Source organism: Ctenopharyngodon idella, chromosome 15, assembly GCF_019924925.1.
Source record: "Ctenopharyngodon idella isolate HZGC_01 chromosome 15, HZGC01, whole genome shotgun sequence".
Lineage (NCBI taxonomy): Eukaryota > Metazoa > Chordata > Actinopteri > Cypriniformes > Xenocyprididae > Ctenopharyngodon > Ctenopharyngodon idella.
Genome location: NC_067234.1, coordinates 25854135 through 25880194, shown reverse-complemented (window position 1 = coordinate 25880194; position 26060 = coordinate 25854135). Strand labels below are relative to the sequence as shown.

At 35.6% G+C, this 26060-nt stretch overlaps 1 protein-coding gene across 4 annotated transcripts in view; it reads left to right on the top strand.

The window, feature by feature from the left end:
- Positions 1-14028, top strand: part of LOC127495320 (alpha-2-macroglobulin-like) — a 34663-nt gene extending 20635 nt beyond the window's left edge. Inside the window, exons 1-34 of one of the 4 annotated variants that reach the window (XM_051862069.1) lie at positions 3699-3859; positions 4189-4369; positions 4488-4644; positions 5566-5618; positions 5734-5754; positions 5937-6102; positions 6220-6304; positions 7163-7274; positions 7392-7512; positions 7623-7732; positions 7825-7995; positions 8096-8329; positions 8435-8647; positions 8735-8884; positions 9155-9280; positions 9443-9533; positions 9785-9914; positions 10135-10360; positions 10431-10554; positions 10632-10753; positions 10852-10903; positions 10984-11067; positions 11145-11321; positions 11466-11541; positions 11693-11849; positions 11942-12016; positions 12099-12261; positions 12363-12556; positions 12649-12861; positions 12977-13098; positions 13195-13276; positions 13478-13561; positions 13641-13746; positions 13846-14028. In XM_051862069.1, coding sequence (XP_051718029.1) covers positions 3774-3859; positions 4189-4369; positions 4488-4644; positions 5566-5618; positions 5734-5754; positions 5937-6102; positions 6220-6304; positions 7163-7274; positions 7392-7512; positions 7623-7732; positions 7825-7995; positions 8096-8329; positions 8435-8647; positions 8735-8884; positions 9155-9280; positions 9443-9533; positions 9785-9914; positions 10135-10360; positions 10431-10554; positions 10632-10753; positions 10852-10903; positions 10984-11067; positions 11145-11321; positions 11466-11541; positions 11693-11849; positions 11942-12016; positions 12099-12261; positions 12363-12556; positions 12649-12861; positions 12977-13098; positions 13195-13276; positions 13478-13561; positions 13641-13746; positions 13846-13886 — 4305 coding nt within the window. In that variant the 5' untranslated portion in view covers positions 3699-3773 and the 3' untranslated portion in view covers positions 13887-14028. Of the gene's footprint in view, positions 1-3698; positions 3860-4188; positions 4370-4487; positions 4645-5565; positions 5619-5733; positions 5755-5936; positions 6103-6219; positions 6305-7162; positions 7275-7391; positions 7513-7622; positions 7733-7824; positions 7996-8095; positions 8330-8434; positions 8648-8734; positions 8885-9154; positions 9281-9442; positions 9540-9784; positions 9915-10134; positions 10361-10430; positions 10555-10631; positions 10754-10851; positions 10904-10983; positions 11068-11144; positions 11322-11465; positions 11542-11692; positions 11850-11941; positions 12017-12098; positions 12262-12362; positions 12557-12648; positions 12862-12976; positions 13099-13194; positions 13277-13477; positions 13562-13640; positions 13747-13845 lie in introns of those variants that run through there. The other 3 variants (XM_051862070.1, XM_051862074.1, XM_051862072.1) reach the window with 3 other exon arrangements.
- Positions 14029-26060: the final 12032 nt, after the last annotated feature.

The window sequence follows — 26060 nt, the reverse complement described above, 5'->3', positions numbered from 1 at the left end:
ATCTTCCTTTTCCTTCAGGTGATCAGTCAGAGGCCGAGTACTCCTTCCACTGTGAATGAAGCTGCTGAAGTGTGTCGCCTCGTAGTTCACCTTGGCTCAAGTTGTTTTAACACGCTAATGTTTAATATTATAATGTTTATTCTTTATCCTGGACAAAATTATTTCCAATCCATCAGCCCAAATTTGAACAAACCTCCAAATCCTCAACAGTTTTTGGCCACGTCTCTTGAGAACTTGACTAATCAATTCACAATGCATATGATTAATAAATGTGATTAAAACAAGTTATGGTGAGCTGGTTGAACTGTTGATTGTGTAAGTAGCTACATGTTATGGCAACATTTCAGAATCAGATGAGATTATGATGATATCTTGTGAAGTTTTTTAATCTTATCTTGACACACTGTAAGAGGGCAATTTATGTCCATTAGGTCCTCATGCTGTTGAATATTTATTTTATCCTTCATTATTAACTGAACAGCATCAATAAACAACAACCAAATTATGAAAAATATCAACAAATATCAACAACAAATCACTTTACCTAAAGTTATTGAGAGGTCAGAAACATCACTCATCCCATCACAGCCAGGTAAGGAAAACACAGACTATTATTCCTAAAAAACAGAAGAACTCACAATAATATATTGGGAAATTTGCCAAACCTTGTGATTTTTCTGCCTGTTTGTCGCACTTGCCGATCTGCATATCCATCCCAATGTTACAAACAATATTTTTACTAACATTATAAATTGATCCCAGGCAGAAAAACAAACATGGTAAAATCTTAATCATGGTGAATCTCAAATAAAAGTATCATTTAATTGCTCATTTAACAGATTTATTTGACAGATTTTAATTAAATATTTTCAGACACTACAAGGCAGTGGTCCCCATCCCCCCCCCCCCCCTTTATTTATATATATATATATATATATATATATATATTATACAGTATGTAATAACATCATTTCATTTAACATTTTTAAAAATGAAAAGATTTTTTAAATTGAAAAACGTGCAATAAAAAACATTAGTTTCACTTTGTAATGTCACTGAATCATCATAACAAAAGAAAATAATAGATCAGAATTTTTTTATTTAAATAAACAAAAAAAGTAAACATTGCAGTGATGATTTGGATGAACAATATATAACGGCCAGTATATAACAGCGCCTCACAAGCTCAGCTTCTTGTAAGTTACGTCTTCTCACCGGAACGCGTACAGCAACGGAGCGCGCGAATCGGTGCTTTTCTATGGCGAGCAACTTCTATGTTGGGCTTGTTCACACAGCAGGGGCGGACTGGCCATCGGGAGTACCGGGAGTTTTCCCGGTGGGCCGCTGGACAATGTGGGCCGGCCCATTGATTGCAACGTAAATGTATGAAGAATGAATTATAGTAAATTTACGTAGGCTAGTCTATATCCTTCCGTCAGCCCAGACGAATTGTTCGCGCGGGCGCGGCCCACTTGAGGCAAAAAACTCTAATCCGTTTAGTGTGCTCACTCAGTCTGTCCAAAAGCGTTCGTCAATGTCAAAATGTTTGAGATATCCAATCAAATCAAAGGAGGCGGGATTTACTGTCCACAGAAACCGAGCAGCACAGCACTTTTTATTGCTTGAAGAATTCGAGCCGAGGTAAGATAAGCAGCCGAACATGACGAGACAATATTTGCCTGTTAAACGACGGACATTCATTTCCAGGGATGCAAACTACTTCTAACCTTTTTGGATTGTTTTATATTTTAATGGCATTTACGTTATTCGTCACACAATGCACAAAGAAATATTAACGTAGCCTATAGTTTTCAGCATGTCAGATAAGAGTGAATGTTTGTGTAGGCCCTATCTGGATTTCTTCAGTAATTTCACAATCATTTGAAAATTATTTATATAACTCGAAATTGTCATTCTAAAACTTACACTAAACATGGCAAAACCGGCAACTTTCATATTCAAGTAGCCTATCCCGTGTTAGGAAAGTGTCTAAAATATATAATTTTCTAATTAGTTATTTTACAGACTGGCGATCAAAAGTTTGAAATAAGACTTCTTTAATGTTTTTGAAAGAGGAAGGCAGAATTTATTTTATATTTTATTTTATAGCTGTTTTCTATGTGGATTTATTGTAAAATGTAATTTATTCCTGCGATCAAAGCTGAATTTTCAGCATCATTACTCCAGTCCTTAGTCATCCTTCAGTATTTTTCATAAATATAGAATTTTTACACTCTTTTCCACAATTGGAGCTCTATTCCATAAAATGACAGTTGTCAACCTCCTGAAAGGACAAACACTATAACCACTAGAAAGGCAAATGATTTACTATTTGCCATGTGCATAAGGAAATAACATAAAGAAGTGCATAAGGAAAGACAAATAATAACATAAAGTATGCCAGTCATTCATTAAAGTTAATGATAAGCATTTCAGTAGTAATAATAATATTAAATAGCATTTATATTTTTATGTTATAAAAAGTGGTGTAAAAAATTGCTCTGTGCATAATAAGCTGGTGGGTTTTATGGTGAGGTGTGTTGCCGACCGGGTGTGATGGGCCACTTTCTGCCAGAAAGTCCAGGGCCACTTTTTTGCCCCAGTCCGCCCCTGCTGAGTGGGTGTAGGTGATTCTTGACCCTTGATTTCAGTATTGTTTGTTTTCAGGAAACAGGTCAGTAGCCTGTTTTTTTCTGTGTATAGTTTGTTCAGATGGTATATGTGTATTTTACTATTTTCTACTAAAAAATAGCACAACAGATCTATTTTAATTGCAATTGCTATTCCTAAAAAAATATAAAAAATAAAAATTTAAATATCTTCGTATATAATGGCACCATAAATGCATTAACTTTTGAGTTGTTAAACTCAATGGAGTAGGTAGGAACTCTCTTTTTTAAAAAGACTGAGTATTAGTAATTATTATATAATGTCATCACTCAGTTTTTAAATTTTAGTGACATCTAGCAGTGAGGTTGCGAACTGCAACTAACAGCGCACACCCCTTGCACCCCTCCCTTTCGGAGAAGCTTAAAAATTTGTGTTTATGCTACAAATTATTAAGTTCCTCTAACTCATTGTAGCTTGTTGGTTGAACTTAAAAACTCAAAGTTGTCATAACGCCAAAAAAAACACAAAGCCAACACATTATTTTTTAGAGTGTATATTTTACTGCATGCCTGAATACTATTTTTAATATTTGTTAATTTGTTATTTGTTTAAGTAATTTGTTATTTGTTAATATTTGTTAAGCAAGATAATTAACACTTTCAAATGCCCAGAAAGGTATTAAAGACATATATATCACTAGATATTGCTGAATAAAGTCATTATTTGTTTTTTTTTAGCACAAAAAGTATTCTCATCGCTTCATAACATTAAGGTTGAACCACTGTAGTCATATGATCTGTTTTAAATATGTCTTTAGTACCTTTCTGGGCATTGAAAGTGTTAATTATCTTGCTGTCAATGGAGGCCTCACTGAGCCATCAGATTTTATGAAAAATATCGATATTTTATCAATAATAGTCTTACAGGTGTGGAACAACATAAGGGTGAGTAATAAATGACAGAATTTTCATTTTTGTGTGAACTAACCCTTTAAGGCTTTAGTAGTGCTAATTTAGCACAAGTTTTTAAACTGCATTGCCTACATGGTTGAATCATTAAACAAATGATCAATACAAATGTTTTGAAGGACCTCCTTTTGCATGAGAGTCCCTTTAAAAGAGACAGTCGAGTTCCTCTCATGACCTGGATGATCGCTCGTCATCATGGCTCTGAATATTAGCTGCTGTTGGAAAGGGCTCCTTCTGCTCTCTTTCCTCCTGATCTGTGTCAATGGACAAACATCAAGGCCGTAAGTTTTTAACAATTTCTACTGAGGAAGGCATGATTTTGCTTTCTAAGTCTAATCAATTATTAGTATACCATTAGTCATTGTGTAAGATAAGTCTTGATTTCTCCTGTATTTATTTAACCGATCTGGGTTGCACAGTAGAGGTTTACTGTTTAAAAGACAACTTGTATAAGGCATGAATAGGCGTGTCTTGTATTCTCACTTCTCAAGGTCTACAATTGATCAATAGCCGATGAACAGTAATGATTTTCACTTCCAGTTGAATCTTTTATGTTACTTATTGTATCTAACTACTCAGGCAATATTGAATGATCATTATCTCTGGACAGATCTTTCATGGTGACGTTTCCTGCAGTGATCAAGTCAGGATCTGAGGCCAAACTGTGTGCAAGTCTTCTCAAGCCCAATGAAAGCCTTGTCATGAACATTCATCTGGTTCATGGTAACCAGATGAATTTACTGCTGCAGGAGAAAGCTGAGGAAGAGTTTCATCGCTGCTTTAACTTCAAGGTCTGCCATCCAAATGTGCACAAGATAATGACTATACAATCAAACATGTTAGTTTCACCATAATGCATCTAGTTTTTGTGATGGCAGGTTGTGAATACAGGATATTATTTCTCATCAGGCTCCTCTGGTCAAAGCAGAATCAGTACAGAAAATGAAGGTTGAACTTCAGGGAGAGACTTTCAAGATGACTGAAGAGAGAAAAGTCATGTTCAAGCCTTACCATCCTCGGACCTTTATCCAGACTGATAAACCCATCTATATTCCAGGACAGACAGGTGAGCTGTGATTGTTTCAAAGGCTAAACCTCAGTAAATAATGCTGGTGTCAATGACATCTAAACCCTGATCACAGCTGATGTAACGCATATACATTAAGTAAAGCATGTTAATATCATGCAGTAAGCTGATGCAGCACCATAGGTCAAAAATTACAAATGTTGCACAAACCAGCAGATGGTAAAGGAGTATAAAGTAAACAATTCAATGGATTTACAAACTTGTAAACAGAAAAGAGGAGCAGAAGATAAGATAAGGAAAGCAGACATGGATGATGAGCTTTGGAAACACGAAAATGGTCATAGTGTGTGTTTGAGCAATCCCCTCAGCCTAAATAAAGCCTAAATAGTAAATCTCTTGATATCAGTATTTGTTTGACTATATTTTATATGAAGTCTAGAGATACTACAGATCAGGGGTGTCTAACTCAGTTCCTGGAGAGCCACAGCTCTGCAGAGTTTAGCTTCAACCTTAATTAAATGTACCTGATGCAGCTAATCAAGGTCTTCAGGTTTATTAAAACAGTGTTGAAACAGAGTTGGGACTAAACTCTGTGGCCCTCCAGGAGTTTGACACTCCTGCTATAGATCGTTACATGATAATAGTTGTCTGGGATAGGCCTACTAGATTCTAACTGGTCAGCCGGTCATATTGTTTGTCATATCAAATTGGTCATAATGTTTTGTAAAATTATGGCTAAAACAGGCTGTTGTGACAGTTGAATTTGGCTCAAAAGACATGTTCACACCACAGCAGAATACAGTTGTCAATCATATAGTAAGTATTTGATCCTTAATACAGTTACATTCACACACAGTGCACTCATTTATAGGAGTGAAATACTGACTGTAAGTGTTGTCCCTTACATAAGAGCTGAAGACGTCAAAAGTGAATTTTTTAACACACATTTCCATTTTTCAGTGAACTTCAGAGTTGTTACCATGGATACAAACTTTGCACCCCTTGATCAGCAGGTCAGATGTGTTTATCTTGCATCTTTATTGCCCTCGTTTTCTCTTGCATTGTTGAATACACGTTTAATAAATAAACATGGCTTTTAATCTTTAATTACTATTTTCTCTTTTACAGTATAGTACAGTGATTCTTGAGGTAAGAACACCAAATCTTCTGTACAAACACACCTTTTAAATCTTATTAACAATATAGAAATTCTGTTTTATTTGCAATTATTGTGTTTTCAGTAGGATAATTAAACATTTCTTCACTGATAGTCAGGATATGTGTAGCTGACTCTAACTAAATATCTGCACTGTGTCTTTGGTTTTAAACAGGACAGTCGAGGTAACCAGATTGGTCAATGGACAAATGTTTCTTCAACAAGGTGGATTTTGCAGCGTTCTTATGAATTAAACCCAGAGGCCCGTCAAGGCATGTACAAACTGAAGGCTTTTATTAGTGACAGGATGATCTCACATAATTTTGAGGTGAAAAAATATGGTAAGTCAAAAAAACAAAAATTTTCAGAGTTGCATGGGAAGAATTTCAATAATATGTTTGTATATTAATATCTAATTTGACTACTAATAATTCTAATTTCTGCCTACTGACTTCTAGTTTTGCCTAAGTTTGAAGTTACTGTAAAAAGCCCAAATAAAGTAAGTGTTGAAGAAGAGGAACTGATAATTGAGGTTTGCGGAAAGTGAGTGGTTAATTTTATTTCCTGCATTAAAGGGTTAGTTCACCTAAAAATGAAAATTCTGTCATTAATTACTCACCCTCATGTCGTTTCACACCCGTAAGACCTTCATTCATCTTTGGAACACAAATAAAGATATTTTTTATGAAATCCGATAGCTGTCTGACTTCTCAATAGACCAACTTAACAACCACTTAAACTGCTATGCAGTTTACATCCAGTGCTTCCAGGTTCTACGTGTTGGCCAAAGCTGTTCACGTGAGCAGCATGACTCATGCGTGTGATGCTGACGCAGGCCAATAATGAGTTGACGTTCTGACATAGAACTTGGAAGTGCTGGACATAAATTGCGTAGCAGAATGACATAGAAGGGAAGATATCGTTGAAATTAAAATTGTTGTTTTTGTTTTGCTTTTGTGCACAAAAATTATTCTTGTCGCTTTATAAAATTAAGTTTGAACCACTGCAGTCACGTCGACTGTTTTAACAATGTCTTTAGTACCTTTCTGGACCTTGAAAGTGGTTGTTAAGTTGCTGTCTATTGAGAAGTCAGACAGCTATCGGATTTCATCAAAAATATCTTAATTTGTGTTCCGAAGATGAACGAAGGTCTTACGAGTGTAGAACAACATGGGTGAGTAATAAATGACATAATTTTCATTTTTGAGTGAACAAACCTTTTAAGAGAGCAGTGTGTTCTTCCATTCTTGGCACAATTAAGTTACTTTGAATTAATTGTTAATTGTTCTCTTTTCTTTCTTTTTTTTTCTCTGGGGTCAGATACTGTAACCCCCATCCAAATATATTAGTTGCTGAACTCAACCCTGGGCTGTAGATCATTCGCTTGTACCTTTTTCACAGATACACCTACGGACAGCCTGTACCTGGTAAATCATGGGTGAAAGTGTGCCGTAATAATTTGCCCTACCGTACCCGTCACACCAATCCAGTGTGTTTAGAGGAAACCATTGAGGTGTGTGAGTTGAAACACAGTACAAGTAAATTAATGGCACATTATCTTTCCTCCATTTATCCAGTTAAACCACTCTTTAGTTAATATGCCATGTTTGTGTTCATTCATTATAATTAGATAAAAAAGACAGGCTGTGCCATCCATACCTTAGATGCATCAGTCTTTTTCAACGCCACACTAAACGGCAGGCTGGATAATTCTCTTCGTGTTGAGGCAATGGTTACAGAAGAAGGAACAGGTGAGCTGCTGGATTTGGTCAGATCCCCGTTACATACATTTCTTGAATTTCTCATTTTTGATGTTTTTTATTTTAATAAATATTTATTTAGGTGTTTTTACTATTTACAGAGATCACTATGACAAAATCTGAATCTGTATCTCTCACTTTTAAAATTGGTAAAGTCAAATTTACTGACCTGCCCAAAACATATGAACATGGATCAGTAATAGAAGGAAAAGTAAGTCTAAAATCAGTTTGTCTCAGTTTAACACCAATTATATGTACAGAATTATTCCTTAATTTATTCCTTTAAAATCTTATTTTCAACAGATCAAACTCACAAATTTCAAAGGCGCACCAATTCAAAACAAAGAGGTTTATCTTATGGAGGGTCACGCTCGGTCCCCAAAACTGCTCCTAAATCTCACTACAGACAGCGATGGACTGGCCAGCTTCTCTTTTAATACATCCAGTCTTTCTAAAAGTGATATTAATCTGATTGTAAGAGAGTTTGTGTTCAGTTAGTTTTTTTTGTGTGTGTGTGTGTGTGTCCCCTGAAGAGTTCAATTGCATGAGTTATTTCTGATTCTTTGTTATCCAGGCAAGTGTCTATCCAGAGGCCCGTTATTATGGCCACAACAGGCCTTACATTTCTGCGGATATAAAACCAGTTCGGCTCATCCAGCCTGCTGCTCCATTCAATCCAACACTAAGTGAACTGATTATAGAGAATACTGAGCAACCATTAAAGTGTGACTCTGAGTTTACAGCCACCATCAAGTATTATTTTGTTGGAGAGACTGTTGAAGACTTCAAAACTGACATTATCTATATGGTGAGAACATGTGCAGTGTACATTATTACAGAGATGTTTTTGTTTAACAGTGTTAATTGGCTGCACTAGTCAGTTTGTTATCAGAGTGTCATCTGTCTGTTTCAGGTCTTGTCCAGAGGAGTGATTGTTCATCATGGATATGAGAAGGTTGAAGTGAAATCTTCTAATGGAGTAGCAAGTGGCACAATGTCATTCAAACTGTCTATTAGTGCAGATCTGGCTCCAGTAGTGCAGATTCTGGCGTACTGTGTTCTGCCCAGTGAAAATTTTGTTGCTAGTAGCAAAAATTTCGACATTGAAAAGTGTTTCAAAAACAAGGTATGTATTGTAGCTTTAGAAATGAACGTTTTTAAACTGTATTACTGACTAACTTCTAAAATAAACCCTATTGACTGTATGTCACAGGTGTCTCTGCAGTTTTCTCCTGCTAAAGCAGTTCCTGGTGAGAAAAACACTCTCCAGCTCTCAGCTCAGCCTGGTTCACTGTGCGGCCTCAGTGCTGTAGATCAGAGCGTCCTGATCCTGAAGCCAGGAGAACGTCTGGATACTGACAAGGTGTAGATGCTTTCAGATTTAATATGATTAAATGTGTCTGCATAGTGGGAATCTACAGAGTGAATCTAGTGATAACAGACTTTAGTTTTTACTGCTATGATCCATCAGTGTTTAAACTGACATCCCGATCTCAGGAGATTTAACATTAATTAATCATTAATGCTTTCTCACCAAAATAGAATTAAAGTTTTGTTGGAAAATACATTTATTTATATACTGTTAAATTTTTAGAAATCATACTGATAGTGTGTGAACGTGGTCCCATCACAGATCTTCAACCTGCTGCCAGTGCAATCGGGGTCATATTACCCTTATACTGTTGAAGATGAGCAGAATTGTCTGCATGTGAGACCCCGTCGAGCTGTGCTGACAGACAACGCCTATGACTCCTTAAAGGTAACAGGTGGATTTTATGTGTGGCAGTGCAGTAGATAATGATTGGTAAAGTATATACTGCACATGCGTAAGTACATGCATAAAAAAGCCCCCTTGATTATACTGACAAAGTACTTTGTATTTTAATGACTTTTATTGTGGTTTATCATTGCCATTTGACAGAGAGTGGGATTGAAGATGGCAACAAATTTGGATGTGCGAGTCCCTTGGTGTCTGTCATACAGAGGCTTGACGTATCACCAATATGAAATAGGTACATGTAGGTACAAATAGGTACATTTGGCAGCCCTCAAATACTAAAACTAATATAAAAATGAAATAAACTGAAACTAGAAAACTCTGACAACACTAAATAAATCTGTATATGAAAATAACATAATGTGTATTAAAATGACGATCTGCCTTCTGTTTTCTGTTTAATTATGACTGTATATAGAATTGGTTATTCTGATGTGCTGTTCATATACATATCACTTAAAACTATAAAATATCACCTTTTTTCAGAGATGGATCGTGCTCCAAATGTGATGTATTCACGAGTGGGTAATTTTGGTGACACTGACCGAGATTCTCCAGCAGTGACGATTCGGACCATCTTTCCCGAAACGTGGATCTGGGAACTTGCTGAAGTGGGGTATGTGAAGCGTAATCAGTACATTAAACATTATATTTATCTTATTACTTATCTTTAATACATCATCTCCCCTCACACCCACAGGATAGAAAGTACCTTGCTTGCTTTGCAGATCCTGAATCCATTTTTTTTTTTTTATCATCTGTGTGTTGAATGATGTTATTTATTACAGGAAAAATGGTCAGAATCAGATATGCCTATTTTTGTAATTCCTCCACAGGGACTCTGGATCAGCTCAAGTTCCTGTCACGGTTCCTGACACCATCACCTCTTGGGAGACGGAGGCCTTCTGTCTGTCCTCTGAAGGTCTGGGTCTGGCTCCTCCTGCTCAGCTGACAGTTTTCCAGCCCTTCTTCCTAGAGCTCTCTCTGCCTTACTCCATCATCCGTGGGGAGATCTTTGAGCTGAAGGCCACTGTCTTCAACTATCTGTCCAAGTGCATCATGGTGAGATTTCACACTCAGTCTTATCAAATCATATCAAATATGCCACTAATCATGTGTGGTTGATTGACAGGTTAAAGTGACTCCAGCTCCTTCCTCAGACTACACTCTCAAAGCCTCTGATGATCAGTATTCATCCTGTCTATGTGCTAATGGAAGAAAAACCTTTAAATGGATCCTCACTCCTTCTGTTCTTGGTGAGTTTTCCAGTCTGAATCATTGTTTGTCAGTGTTTGTGTCTGTTGTATCTTCATGTACATGTCTTGTGTTGTAGGAGTTTTGAATATTACAGTCAGTGCAGAGGCAGAAGCGTCCCAGACTGTGTGTGACAATGAGATTGTGAGCGTCCCAGTGAGAGGACGCATTGACACGGTCACACGAAGTCTACTCGTACAGGTCAGCGCACGTCAAACATCTTCTAGACATCATTTACCCATGATCCTAATGCTGCTTATATCAGTATGATGTGTTGATGTGATTGTTTTATGCTGCAGGCGGAAGGAACTGAAAAGGAAGAGACTCACAGCTGGTTACTGTGTCCAAAGGGTTGGTCCACAGACTATATTTAACATCATAGCGTTACTCTGCTGATCACTGATATGTGTTTCTGTCTGTCTGGTTCATAGGTGACAGTCTCTCAGAGGAAGTGGCTCTGACTCTTCCTAAAGATGTGATAGAGGGATCAGCCAGATCCACTGTTTCAGTCATTGGTAATATTTACAAATACAAACAGAAATGAGGAAATTGGGTTAAAATGTAGTGAGTTTTATTTGTGTATGATTTATAGGAGACATATTGGGTCGGGCACTGAGGAATCTTCACGGATTATTACGGATGCCATATGGCTGTGGAGAACAAAACATGGCTGTTCTTTCTCCCAATATTTATATTCTGCAGTATCTGGAGAACACGGAGCAGCTCACCTCAGCCATCCGAGAGAGAGCCACAGGCTTCCTGAAGAGCGGTGAGAGACAAAAATCATGTAAAAATAAATAAATAAATAAAAAATACTGAGACCAAGAAAATACTAAGAAAATAAGTCACAATACATTTGACTTCAGATTTGGTCAACTCAAATTAACAACTTAATCATTGTCAAACTCAACAGGATACCAGAGGCAAATGAACTACAGACATAACAGTGGAGCATACAGCACATTTGGACATGGTAATGGGAATACATGGTAAATATTTGTGACTTTTCACTTAATTTAGTCAAAATAGATCAATCTACAATAGTAAACAGAAATATTATATTCAATTGTAATCACTTATTTAGAGATTCAGTCAACTCAAACAACTAATGACATTATAATTAAAACTTTCAAACACTAGGTTGACTGCCTTTGTCCTGAGGTCTTTTGGCAAAGCACAGAGATACATATTTGTTGACCCACAAATTATTCAGAGTGCAAAGGAATGGTTAATAAGCAGACGGGATTCAGACGGCTGTTTTCTCCAACAGGGAAGCTTGTTCAACAACAGAATGAAGGTCTGTCATTGGTCAATAAACATTAACACAGCAACAATGCCTCTACCTGAAACAAAAGATTTTTGCATTATGTTCTCTAATATTTATTCCAGGGTGGAGTGAATGATAATGTGACCATGACTGCCTACATTACTGCATCATTGCTTGAACTGGAAACTCCAGTCACAGTAAGTTCATCTACAGGAAACACAGTATAAACTCATAGAAAAATGACACTCACAGCATCTTTTTCCCTATTTTTTGTCACAGGATCCTGTCGTCAGTAAAGGTTTGTCATGCTTGAGGTCCGTCATTGAGGATGTCAAAAACACTTACACCACTGCTCTGCTCACTTACACTTTCAGTCTGGCTAGAGACACGGTCACTCGACAGCAGCTTTTCAAGAAACTGGAGGATGTTGCTATTTCAGACGGTAAGAGGTTTGTTTTTGATGACTTGCTGTTATCATTTATGACTGTACTATTGTTTTTTTGTCATGCTTATTGAGTTACGTGTGTGTCTTTTGTCCTTAAGGGTCTTATCTCCACTGGTCTCAGTCTGCATCTGCTGATGACTCTGATTCTCTGGCAGTGGAGATCAGCTCATATGTGCTGCTAGCTGTTCTCACTGCAGATTCAGTCACTACAGCTGATCTGGGCTATGCTAACAGGATTGTCAGCTGGCTTGTGAAGCAGCAGAATGCCTTTGGAGGATTCTCCTCCACACAGGTTACTCAAACTACACCAATAAAACACACTATTGCTGAATGTGCTGGTGTGAGGGAGTAAAAGTGACATTACTGAACACATTTATTTCCCAGGACACAGTAGTGGCTCTTCAGGCTCTGTCTTTGTACGCCACCAAAGTGTTCAGCTCTGACGGCTCCAGCACAGTGACTGTCCAATCAGCAGGAGACACTCACCACTTTGATGTCAATCAGGACAACAAGTTACTGTACCAGGAGAAGCAGCTGCAGAGCGTTCCAGCCAAATACAGCATTGAAGTGAAGGGCTCGACCTGTGTGTCTGTGCAGGTCTGTAGTGTGTTCAGCTTCATTTACTTACACTCACTTTCTCTCTTGGCATTTTATGGTTATTCTGCTTTGAAATGGTTCATTAATTTATTTTTGTTTGTGTTGACTCCCTCAGATGGCTCAGTTCTACAACATTCCCACTCCTACTGAAGCTAAAACATTGAGCATTGATGCTAAGATTGAGGGAGACTGCAAGAAAACCTTGGGACAGTACCTATTGTTAAATTTCACTGTGAAGTAAGAACAGTAATTTTATGCTATAAGACATGATTTTGGTTATGGCTTTAGTTCATTCAACATAAACTCTGGTTGTTCATATTTATTTTTTTCCAGATATGATGGTCCACAGGCAAGAACTAACATGGTCATTGTGGATATTAAACTCTTGTCAGGATTTACAGCTGATACATCAATGGTGCGTTTGACTAAGTGAAGTGATTCATAATTAGATTTACTGTACTGTCGCTGTGAATCTACTGTAAGATGGTGCAGCTATGGCCGATATTGTCCTGCTCACTTCTTGTTGAACAGCATGATAGCTTACAAAAAAATAGCTCTCCTGTTGGCCATGTGAAAATCATACATTTATTTCTAAAAAAAATCACTTTTTTCACAGCTTAAACCTCGAAGCACTTCAAGTACATCACTTGTGGAACGGGTCGATTCTAAAGATGATCATGTCATCATATATTTGAAAGAGGTGGGAGAACAGCAACATTCATATGATAAGATACAGTAATTTATTTACATTTTTTTATCCACTATTTATCCTCCTGCAGGTTCCAAAAAATATTGCAGTCAGTCACCAGTTACAATTAAAACAGATTCTTCCAGTGAAGAATCTCAAGCCAGCTGTGATTAAAGTGTATGATTACTACCAAACAAGTAAGATTTTATGTGCCATTTTTCATTGTTTTTATTATGTGATTCAAAAGTATCAGTTGACAGTAAGGTAATTTCCCTCAATTTCAATATTTCCCTCAGGTGATCTGTCGGAGACTGAGTATTCATCCCACTGTGAATAAATTGTCATGCTTCAGTTCAGCAGCTTTAATAAATATGTTTGAATGCCGACTAAATGTTTTTATTCAGTGTTTATATCTTTTCCTGGGCAAATTAGTTTCATGATTAGCCTTCATTTTATTAAACCCAAACAACCTGAAAACACTTTGGTGAGCTTATTGTATTTTTGTTCTTGATTTGTAGTTGTTTGTAGTTGCATTTGGGGCACAGCTACTGAAACGAGAATGCATTTTCAATACATTCTAATGCTGCTAAGAGATGATACAGTTACAATAATGCAGTTAAGATCCATGTACAGCCAGGGTTTTCAACTAGGGACTTCTGGAAGTCAGTGAAATTACTGCAGAAATCTGTTAAAAAGGATATATAAAACACGTTCTAAAAAACTATCAGAGCAAAGAATCCAGGAGTCACCATGAAACAGACGATAAGAAGCATACTTCTTTTGTTTAATGGCGATTTACATTCTTAGTGCACATCACCACCTAAGGGGCAGTTGTGCAACCATTTTTGAGGCTAATTATAAATTAAAAAGAAAGACTGATTGAACTAAATATCAGGTTTGCAAAGATAATATGGCTGTACTGTAGACTTATAAGTTAATTTTTTTTTGTTTAGCCATTTTGCTTTCACATTTGTTGTAAGGTGAGATATCTTACATATGTATTTTAATTATAGAAATACATTACATGATAGAAAATGTTGCAGAATTCAGATCTACAATGTGTGAGATGAGAATAAAATAAATAAAAAAACTAGAGTAAAATAAACTTTCCTTTATGTTATAATTGTGCTTTATAATTACACATACATTTACATTTAATCATTTAACAGACGCTTTTATCCCAAGTGACTTACAAATGAGAACAATAGAAACAATCAAATCAACATGTGAGCAACAGTTTGCAAGTGTCATGTCAAGTACCAGTTATTCTAGCAAAGTGCACATAGCAATGTGTTTTTTTTTTGTTTTTTTTTTAATAAATAGAGAGACAGAATAGAAATAGAAAAAGTAGGTGTTAATATTAATGGGTCAAGTGTTGACGAAATATACACCGATGAGGCATAACTTTATGACCATGGAGCAATGGATGAAGGTGGCCTGGTCTGATGAAACACGTTTTCTTTTACATCCCGTGGATGGCTGCCCTTACGGAACAAAAATATATGGGGATATACTGCAAAATATAATGCGATATGTTACATAATACATTTCCATATATGGGAAACTTGTGCTTATATTTTTCAATATACTGCAATATATGCATTGACCATGTATGGCTATATATTGATACGTATAAAATATTTACAGGGTTCTCAGGCGCCTTGAAAGTACTTGGATTTCAGACACATGAATTCAAGGCCTGGAAAGTACTTGAAAGCAAATATTGGTCCTTGAAAGTGCTTGAAATAAATTTTGAAATACATTTTGGATATATTCATACATGCATTAACGTTACATTCATTAAAATCGTTGTTTACCATGGTAAAAAGCCGAGAGGAACGGTTTCTTCACGACCAATTTCAAAGTTCCGCACCACTGCCGCTAGGGGGCGAAATGCGACAATCGGATGCGAATGTCGTGTGCAGTGGAAAGGCGGCTTTATAGGGGTGTGCAATTTTGATCGTGGACAATTAAAAGTCTCCACGATCTGCTTTTGAAGAAATAACGTTGTATCGTGCTAGTTGCAGTCCTGGCGGCTGGCGCCTCTGTCTCAACATACTGTGTAGTACAAAGCGACATGCATTCACATCACATGTTAACACAGCGGTAGAGTTATACTCACGGAACACTGCAGTTATTCACAATCACAAAAGTTTATTATTTGCTTGAGTTTTAAAGCCTTGCCGGTTAAACACGTGCTTTTCTGAGAGGATACACCCGAAGCGCGCACACTCTAAAAGCCTGTCTAACACTGCATTTGCTGGACAATGTTATCGTTTGAATTTTACTCTGTTAATACCGTCAAAAACACAACAGGTTCACACCATCGGTTAAGTGTAAAGTGAAAGTAAGCAGTTGAAAGAAAATCGAATGCGTGTCAATAAATTAGATGCGCGCATGAGCCTTAAAGTGACAGACAACACATGCTGCGACTTGTCCTTAAAGGGGTAGTTCAACCAAAAATGAAAATTCTGTCTTTATTTACTCACTCTAAAGTTGATCCAGACCTGTATTAATTTCTGTCTTGTGCTGAACACAGAAGAACATATTTTGAAGAGCGTGGGTAACCAAGAATATCTTTAATACAGTAGCTTTAACAAGAAACTTATAAATTAGTATTTTTATCTTCATCCACTTTGGGCTGAAAGTCTGTCATTCTTTTTTTCTTTTATATTTTGTTACCTTGTAAGGCTACTTTTTTAATATATAAGGAAATTAGTTTGACTGTACTGCTCAGTCACTGGAAAAATAGTAAAACCAACATGAAAAAGATTTGCTCAAATCATGAATCGCGATATTTTTGCCATATTGCCCACCCCTACTTATTAATAAGAATATTATGTAGAGTTAGTTTCCTCCAAGGGGGCGTTTTCCCCCACTCTACCCTAAATTCACAATTGCAAGTTAAAAAGCCACAATTGTGTCTTATAAAGTCAGAATTGTGATATATAAATTTTAATTCTGATTTTTTTTTCTCAGAAGTGCTCATTTATATCTCTCAATTCTGACTTTACGGTTTTAATATATTTCCAAAATTAATGTACAAATGATTCTGTACCTCTTCCGGGTTAAAAAGGATGCAAATGCAATAGGAGGGTTAAAATGTTAAGTACTGTAAGAGGTCTTTCATGACACTCCATATGCTGGGATGTGAATTTGATCGGTGCTTGATATAAAATAAACGGTGCTTTAAAAAGTCCTTGAAAGTCCTTGAATCTGGTGTTCATAAAAGAGTGAGAACCCTGTATTTATAAATAAAGACAACAATAGCATTACATTCATAAAGTTTTATCCTTTATTGTGTACATATATTGCACATACATGTTCCCATATAAATGTGAATATATTGTACAAATATATACACAAATTCATGGAATGAGTTACAGTCAGTGGTTACAACAGACTTCTAGTGCATGCTTTGCTTCTGACTGTTAAAGGAGAGTAAATGTTCAAATTAAGTACCATTTCATGTGTTTTGCTCAACATTGATATAGGGGGAGATCTGTTAGTGTTTAAAGTTGTATTATTTTGGAATTTAAAAGGTTTTCTGGTATGTGTGAGTTTTGGGGTTACCATTGTGCTGAAGAGTAGAGCCTGTGGTTAGGTTAATGATTGGATGAGTAAAACTATAGTAACTTTATTTAAAAAAAAAAAAAAAAAAAAAAGGTTGTGCACGCTATAGCATCTTTGGTAGAAAGTCTCTTTGGTAGAAACTTCAGTACATGTAGGTGTGCTTTTGTTAACTAACTTGAAAATATGAAACATTTAAAATGTGTTAGATAATATATTTTAACATATATGTCTTTATACTGCATGAGTAAATATATCTGCAATATATTATGCAGTACCATATCTGAGCACATATATTGTGCGGGGCAAGACTCCTCTTTAAACAAATGCAAGTAAACAGGGAGCTGCAGCTTTTCTGGACAAAAAGCACGAAGTTTACATTTCTCAAAAGATTTCAACAGTTTATGATCTGCACGGAGTACGAAAAAGGTTTTGTCTCCAATTACTCAGAATCTTGCTAGTTTTGAACTTGAAAATTATTCATCAGTCATAAGAATTGTGAAAACGCTTCTCAAGCATAGATTTGGTTTATTTATCAAGGTTAATAATTATGGATATATTCCTATGGTCCATGACTGTCAGCTACGGATGCCAAACAAAAACCTTAAAATTAAAGTAAAATAATCTAATTTAAATAAAGTGTAAAAAACTACAGAAAAACACTGTTATTTCACAGGTATTCCCTGAATTATTACAATAAAACACCTTCACTGCAAAACAATCTTAAATCTTAGCTGCCAAACAAAGCCTGTAAAATAAATGTAAAATATCCTAATTTAAATAAAGTGCAAAACACTCTTACAGAAAAAACACTGTTGTTTCACACATATATCCTGAGTTGTTACTAACAAAACACATTAACTGTAAAAATTCACTTGTATCTAACCAGAAAAAGCACACATGAATGAATTAATGTAACTATATATTATTACTTCTGAAATAAAGCAACATGCAGCACAACACCAATGTTTTCAGGCTCATCCTGGACTGAAGCACAGGCTCTACTCTTCAGCACAATGGTGACCCACAAAACACACGATACAGAAACCCTTTAAATCCCAACAGAACATGAAACACTAACAGATCTCTCAAGATCTCAGCATCTTCACTTATTACAATCCAGACTTTATTTCATATTAAAGTTCTTATTGAGAATTAACAGAGGTTTAGATGTTGATGTTTTATTGAATAAAATAATAAAGTTTGAAGTCACCATTCTGGTGGTCAGTGCTTGCTTTAGTTGGGCTCTTGACCCTTGACTCGTTTACGTCAGTATTTCTCTGACTGTGTTAACTGTGTGTTTATGATACATGTTTGTTATAGCAAAAAAAGCAAAAAAATCTCAGATCAGATGATGATCACTTTTTAAGTGCTGCTGTAGTTATCATGAAGTGGTGTGATTCACTGATACCAGAGTCTGGTCTCTGACTGATTTGTTTAATGTTAGTTGCAATTTCACATGCCAGTACTACTGCAGTGCTGTAAAAATATAAACAAGTTTGTTAAATCATTATGCAGAAAATGTTGTGTCAAGATCATGCAGACTCACACAGACATCAAGAATCAGCATATGAATCTCAACAATGGTGACAAAAAAAAAAAAAAAAAAAATTCAGATCAACTCACAATGTCACGGAAATGCTTTGTTGATTGTCACCATTGTTGAGATTCATATGCTGATTCTTGATGTCTCTGTGCTCCCAAAAAAAAGAAAGACTGAAAACATTTTCTGCATAATGACTTAAAAATCAGAATACCAGGTTATCATAATATGACTCCACAAGATTACAGTAAAATCATCCAAATTCACATTAAATTAACTGTTAATAGAAATTTGACACTATGTGATATCAGTAGATCAGACCCCTTCATGATAACTATCATTAATAAACAGCCAAAATCACCTGATCAGAGTTTCTCCTGCACTTTTTGCTATAACAAACATGCATCAGAAACACACAGATAAAGCATTCAGAGAAAAATTAACATGAAAAGTCAAGGGTCAAGAGCCCAACTAAAGCAAACGCTTACCTCCATAACGGTGACTTCAAACTTTTTTTTTTTTTTTCAATAAAACATCAACATCTAAAACTGTTAATTCTCAATAAGAACCTTTGTATAAAATAAATAAAGTCTGTAGGCTAATAAGTGAAGATGCTGAGATCTTGAGAGATCTGTTAGAGTTTGATGTTCTGTTGCTGTCAGTCATTTGAATCAAATCAGGAAATACTTGTAAAATAACAGTGTTTTAACATTTAAAGAAAATTTCTGTTAAAGTTTTTTACACTTTATTTAAATTAGAATATTTTACTTTAATTTTACGGTTTTTGTTTGGCAGCCGTAGCTGCCAGTCATTGACCGTTTTTTTCCATGATTTTTTTAAAGTGAAGGTATTTGATCATAATAATTCAGGAAATACCTGTAAAATAACAGTGTTTTTCGGTTTATTTAAATTAGGATATTTTACTTTAATTCTACAGGGTTTTTTGGCTTCCATTCATTTGACCGTTTTATCATCGTTTTATCGTTTTGTTACTGTTTAATTACTGATTATTTTTTTCTAATTTTACATACATTGGTTTGTAATTTAAGAAAACAGAAAAAAATACTGTTTAAAAAATATAGTAAATTTTCTGTAAAAAAAATGTGAATTACTGTAATTTTTCATTAATGTCATAACACATAAAATAACAGGCGAGTTGTTAATTTAACATTGTTTGTAATTTTACAGAGTTTTGAGTATAATTTAAAATAAAAGAAAATGACCGTAAAAAAAAATCAGTTATTTTCCATAAAATTAGGATTTTTTTTTACAATGTACATGAAATGTGCACATCGATTTTAGTTGTGGAAATGGCTTTTTCTGTCTTCAGCAATGGCATTTTAGCTTTTTCCCTCATGCCTTTAGCTTTTCCTCTTGAATCACATCACAGATGTCGCAGGACATTTTCAAACGAATATGAAGATAATTTGCATCTCAAAACCTTATTAATCTGAAGCATTTATCTTAAGGCCCTTTTCATTTTTATAATTTATTTCTACACGTGTTGCCTCCTAACATTATGCTTGCAGTTTAACACACAAATGTTTGTTTTATTATTCATAACACAACAATAAATGTCTTTATAGAAACGTTATATTATAGTAAAAAAACATAAAATTGTCTCCATTTTAAATGGACAGCATTATATATTGGGGTCTAAAGAAAGTTAAACTTTTAATTATTTACAGGCCCAAGCATTTCACAGATTTAATGTCAGTACACCATAGTTAATGTACTAAATGAATTTATTTCGATTCAAATGGATTTGAACAAGATATAAAATTGTTGGGCTTAAAAGATTTCTTATCCTGTGGCTCGCTCTAGTGGACAACATTAATAGCACAGCTTGTACTAATTATAAGCAGGGGCCACCCCGCTCACAACTGCTGTTTCTGTCTACTTTTTTTTTGTTGTTGTTGACAAGAATTGCGTTTATTTAAACGCAGAACCGACTCTTTAAGACCACAAAAAACGGGAGACTTTTCAGACGCGCACTCCAGCTTCGCCTCAGCGCCAGGCGCAAGTCAAAAGCGCGCGGAAATGATACAGGTGCCGAAAGAGCTTCAGCAGAACAACAGTGAACGGCGAACTTTATATATAGCCTACGTCAATGTTTCTCAACTGGTGGGTTGTAAGACCGCGCACTTTCCAATCACGCGCAAATACGGCGCGCTGTATAGTACTCACTATAAATAAAGCGCAAAAGAAACTACGAGCATGCAACGTCGTAGTTCTGTCGTCTGTTAAATCATGAAATAACCAAAAAGGCGATTAAAGCTGCGTTAAAACTGTTCATGCATGTACGTAGGCCTATTTGAGATATACAAACATGCGTCACATGTCTCTGGACTATTCTGCTGTGAGATCACAATATAAAGCACAAACTGATATGTAATTTCTTAATGCATAAATAAATGTGAGAACTGATGTGCATTTGTACTAGAAGATGCTAATTTTGCGTTAATTTATAAAGTACAAACAAAAATGTATCACATTTAAATGCATAAAATAATTAATTTTACATTCTGGCATTGACACTGTGCTGTTTAATTTAGTTTAATTTAGGTATGATAGAACTGTTGCAATTATTTATTTTGACAATATAGAAAGTTAAACATTTAGTGTTTAAGTTCATTGATTATGCATAAAATTCAATGAAGGTTGAATAGGCTAATCTTTGAACTACAGTATGTAGATATCTGCATGTCTCATCCATGGAGATGCAACAATGGAGAACAAGCTATTGGGGGTTTTAGGAACCAGAACTGACTGAACAAGTTGAAATTTAGCTATAGTGTGAGCCCCTTTATTAATATGCCTGCAATTCATTCATGATCTAATTCACTATCTCAATTACAATTAATTACAAATTAACTGTATTCAGTTGTGTTGTAGGCACAGTCCAGTACATTATAGTCAGACTCATTTTTATGTTGAAATAATGAAGATTTCTGTGCCACCCCAGACTGGTTGCTGGCCCCTGCCTGGCCTCCCCTATGAAAAAGTCCTGGCTCCGCCACTGATTATAAGACAATACTTAATAGATCCAGAAAAACATTTGAGATACAGCAGTATACACATTTTTAGTACAGTTACAGTACATTATAAATTGTATGTGGTTTTATTCTATGGCATTTTATTATTATTAGATTATATTATTACTATAAATAGCCTAAAAATACAACTGAGTATAAAAACAGTAAAATATAGTATAATGTAGTAGTAATATAAAAACTATAAATAAAATAACAGAAAGTCTATCATAAATTGTATAGTATATACATAAATAATATAGTCAATAAAATGAAAATACCAAATAAAATAGTGAGTAGTGAATAGCCTAGTACAATCATATAATAGGCTAAAAGCAGAGAACAGTCCACTGACAGGCTTTCTTCTGCCTTCCTTAAGGTTTGTGTGTCCTGGTTCCACTGGCTAAACTGGGGTAAAAATATAAATGAGCCACGATTAGATGACAGGCAATCAAATCAACTGAGTCGGTTTAGGTCTATCTGTAATTCTGACAGCCTGAGCTGTCCTGTCAAAGTCCTCTGGCTTCATTGCACGTAAGACTCACTTGCGATTTTGGTTAGTTAATGATATAAACTATAATATAAACTCAGACTTCATAAGAATCATGTAAACTTTATATTATTTCTTATAAGTCTCAGTTTTCATACATAACTAGCGTTGTCGTTAGCTTTTAATAGTCTGACTTTGGTGGTCAACTAGCTGTCAAAATAATGTTATAATGACCAAATACAACCAGAAAGAACTCTTCAGACTTACATGTGAAAGGTAATTCCCTGATATGTGGTTTGGATTGTGCGACGGTTTGTAAAACCTCAAAATAGTCAGGCATCTTTTCTTCAGTGCACTTAAAGAGGGAGTAAAATCTTTGCGTGGCAGGGGGAGCTGCCGCTCGACCTGCCACTCAACCCATCAACGCTAGGGGCAGCTGCCACTCGACCTGCCACTGGACCCGCCCCGCAATCTTACACAATGTGTAAGGTGTTCTCTTTCATAGGTTCACTCGACGCTGCGTAGCTATGACGCAATGGGAATGCCCTCTGGGTGTGCCGATTGTCTGAAGCCCATACAGAATCACGCCAATTCACTGGCTGATGGCACGGGCGCCATTTTCAAAAAAAAAGAATAGCTACTTCCCCAAAAAGAATTGGTACTTTCCCAAAAATAATCTGTACATTTTCCCAAAAAGAATCGGTACATTTTCAAAAACAATCGCTACTTTTCACAAAAAGAATTGCTACATTTTTCAAAAAAAAAAAAAGAATAGCTAATTCCCCAAAAAGAATCCCTACATTTTCAAAAAGAATCGCAACTTTTCCCTAAAGAATTGCTATTTTCTTCAAAAAGAATCGGTACATTTTCCCAAAAAGAATCGCTACTTTTCCCAAAAAGAATCGGTACATTTTCAAAAAGAATTGCTACTTTCCCAAAAGGAATCGCTACACTTTTTCAAAAAAGAATCGCTACTTCCCCAAAAAGAATTGCTACATTTTCAAAAAGAATTGCTACTTTCCCAAAAAGAATTGCTACTTTCCCAAAAAGAATCGCTAATTTCTCAAAAAGAATCGCTACTTTCCAAAAAATGAATTGCTACTTTCCCAAAAAGAATCGCTACTTTTCCCAAAAAGAAATGCTACTTCCCCCCCCAAAAAAATCGCTACTTTTCCCAAAAAGAATCGGTACATTTTCAAAAAGAATCGCTACTTTCCCAAAAAATGAATTGCTACTTTCCCAAAAAGAAATGCTACTTCCCCCCCCAAAAAAATCGCTACTTTTCCCAAAAAGAATCGGTACATTTTCAAAAAGAATCGCTACTTTCCCAAAAAATGAATTGCTACTTTCCCAAAAAGAATCGCTACTTTTCCCAAAAAGAAATGCTACTTCCCCCCCCCCAAAAAATCGCTACTTTTCCCAAAAAGAATCGGTACATTTTCAAAAAGAATCGCTACTTTCCCAAAACGAATCGCTATTTTCCTAAAAAAGAATCGCTACTTTTTTTCCAAAAAAGATTCGCTACTTCCCCAAAAAGAATTGCTACATTTTCAAAAAGAATCGCTACTTTTCCCAAAAAGAATCGCTACTTTTCCCAAAAAGAATCGTTACTTTCCTAAAAAAAAAGAAAAAAGAATTGCTACATTTTCAAAAAGAATCGCTACTTTTCACAAAAAGAATTGCTACTTTCCCAAAAAGAATCGCTAATTTCTCAAAAAGAATCGCTACTTTCCAAAAAATGAATTGCTACTTTCCCAAAAAGAATCGCTACTTTTCCCAAAAAGAATTGCTACTTTCCAAAAAATGAATTGCTACTTTCCCAAAAAGAATCACTATTTTCCCCAAAAAGAATCGCTACTTTCCTAAAAAAAAAAAAAAAAGAATCCCTAAGATTTCAAAAAAATCGCTACTTTCCTCAAAAAGAATAGCTACATTTTCCCAAAAAGAATCGGTACTTTCTCAAAAAGAATCGCTACTTTTCCCAAAAAGAATCGTTACTTTCCTAAAAAAGAATTGCTACATTTCCTCAAAAAGAATAGCTACTTTTCCAAAAAGAAACGGTACATTTTCCCAAAAAGAATCGGTACATTTTCAAAAAGAATCACTACTTTTCACAAAAAGAATTGCTACATTTTCAAAAAGAAAACTACTTTTCACAAAAAGAATTACTACTTTCCCAAAAAAGATTCACTACTTTCCTAAAAAAAAATCGCTACATTTTTCAAAAAAGAATCGCTACTTTTCCCCAAAAAGAATTGGTACATTTCCAAAAAATGAACGAGATGACATTATTCTACTCACCCTTCAACCAACGAACATTAAAAGGACATTTAAAAGTGTAAAAGCATCAGCAAGGTACTTTCAACAGGCCATGAAAAAGTGTGATACTTTCCACAGCAATAACGGGTTAAATATAACTATAGTGATATATATCTATATGTAATATACGTTTCCTTAATAAAAATGTTCATGAACTTCAGCATTGCGTGATACTATTTCAAAGTGATTTCCATCATTTTTACAGATAATAAATTGTATTTACCTGTGAAAACAAACCTGGAAAGAGACGTGAGGCTTTGAGGAGAAAAATTCTTCGTGCATTCCAGTGAATTATTAATGGGATATATCGTAAATTATATCGGGAGAACAGACCACAAATGTGCAGTATATGTTGTCATTTTTCATACTATTAAAGCGGTATGCAAAGAGACAAAAGAAAATAATCACGAGGACAGAAAGCAGCGTGTTACATTAAAATACCAAGCGTTACGTTATTCTCATGATGTCTGAAAATAAATCACTAAAGAAAAATTGACAGCTCATTCAGTCAAACTGACGGATAAGCTTTATTTGTAGGGCAACCTTATGATTTGAAACGATTTTTCAGTCTTTTTAAATGGAAGTTCCCCAAACCGGAAGTGCAACCCATAATTCGAAACGCAGTAGGCTAGTCAGGAATAAAGTGGATTAAGCGGCTATGCCGGTTTATATTTCCACAGCGATCTTACATATTTATGAAAGAACTGATCGTTTTAAAATCTTCCCGGTCTACTGACATTTGTTAAGACATCTGCTTTAAACATACAATGCTCATAATAACTTTTGTTAATTCTACAACAAGTAAGTTTACTCCACCAGCTAGTTATTCTTTGACAGCAGTACTATAGAAATATACAGAGCTATCGCAAAAACGGAAGTTCAAAGACAATATTATAAAGATGACGGCGCACTTGTTTCTCTGGCGAATAAGGTCTATTAAGCGGCTATGCAAAAGCCCCGCCCACAGAGCAAAACGGACCGTTTGGTAATACGCGGCAGCTATCCACTTTTTTCCTGAGCAAACTTCTAACAGCCCAACAGATGTCTGTTTTAAAGCAGAGTGTGAGTATTTTTTTACTTATTTAATTGCTTAATAAAAGTATACTTAAAATGTCGTGTTTATATTGCATTTTCAATGTGTTTATTGCTACTTTGAGCGCGGCAAAGCAGACTCAGCGCAGCCCTTTCAAGTAATCCGCATGCTATGTATTTGGTTGCCATGACAACTTCACGCTTGCTGCTCTCTGCGATCATAGTAAAATCGCTTCAGTGTTATTATATATGGAGTTACACGGAGTGTGAATATGTAGATTGTAATGTGAATATGTAGAAAACAGTAAGCGACCAAAGCGACTATCTGCGTCCCCATCCCCCACCTACACACACGCACAGACCAAACAGACAGTTTTCCCAAATAAATCGGTTTTATTCTGCTTCTCCTAAAACGACCTACGAGTTATTAAGCGGCTCAACGGCTCTGAAGCGGCTATGCAGAAGCCACGCCCACAGAGCAAAACGGACCAATCACGTAAGAGCTTACCAACGCTCTGCGAGCAT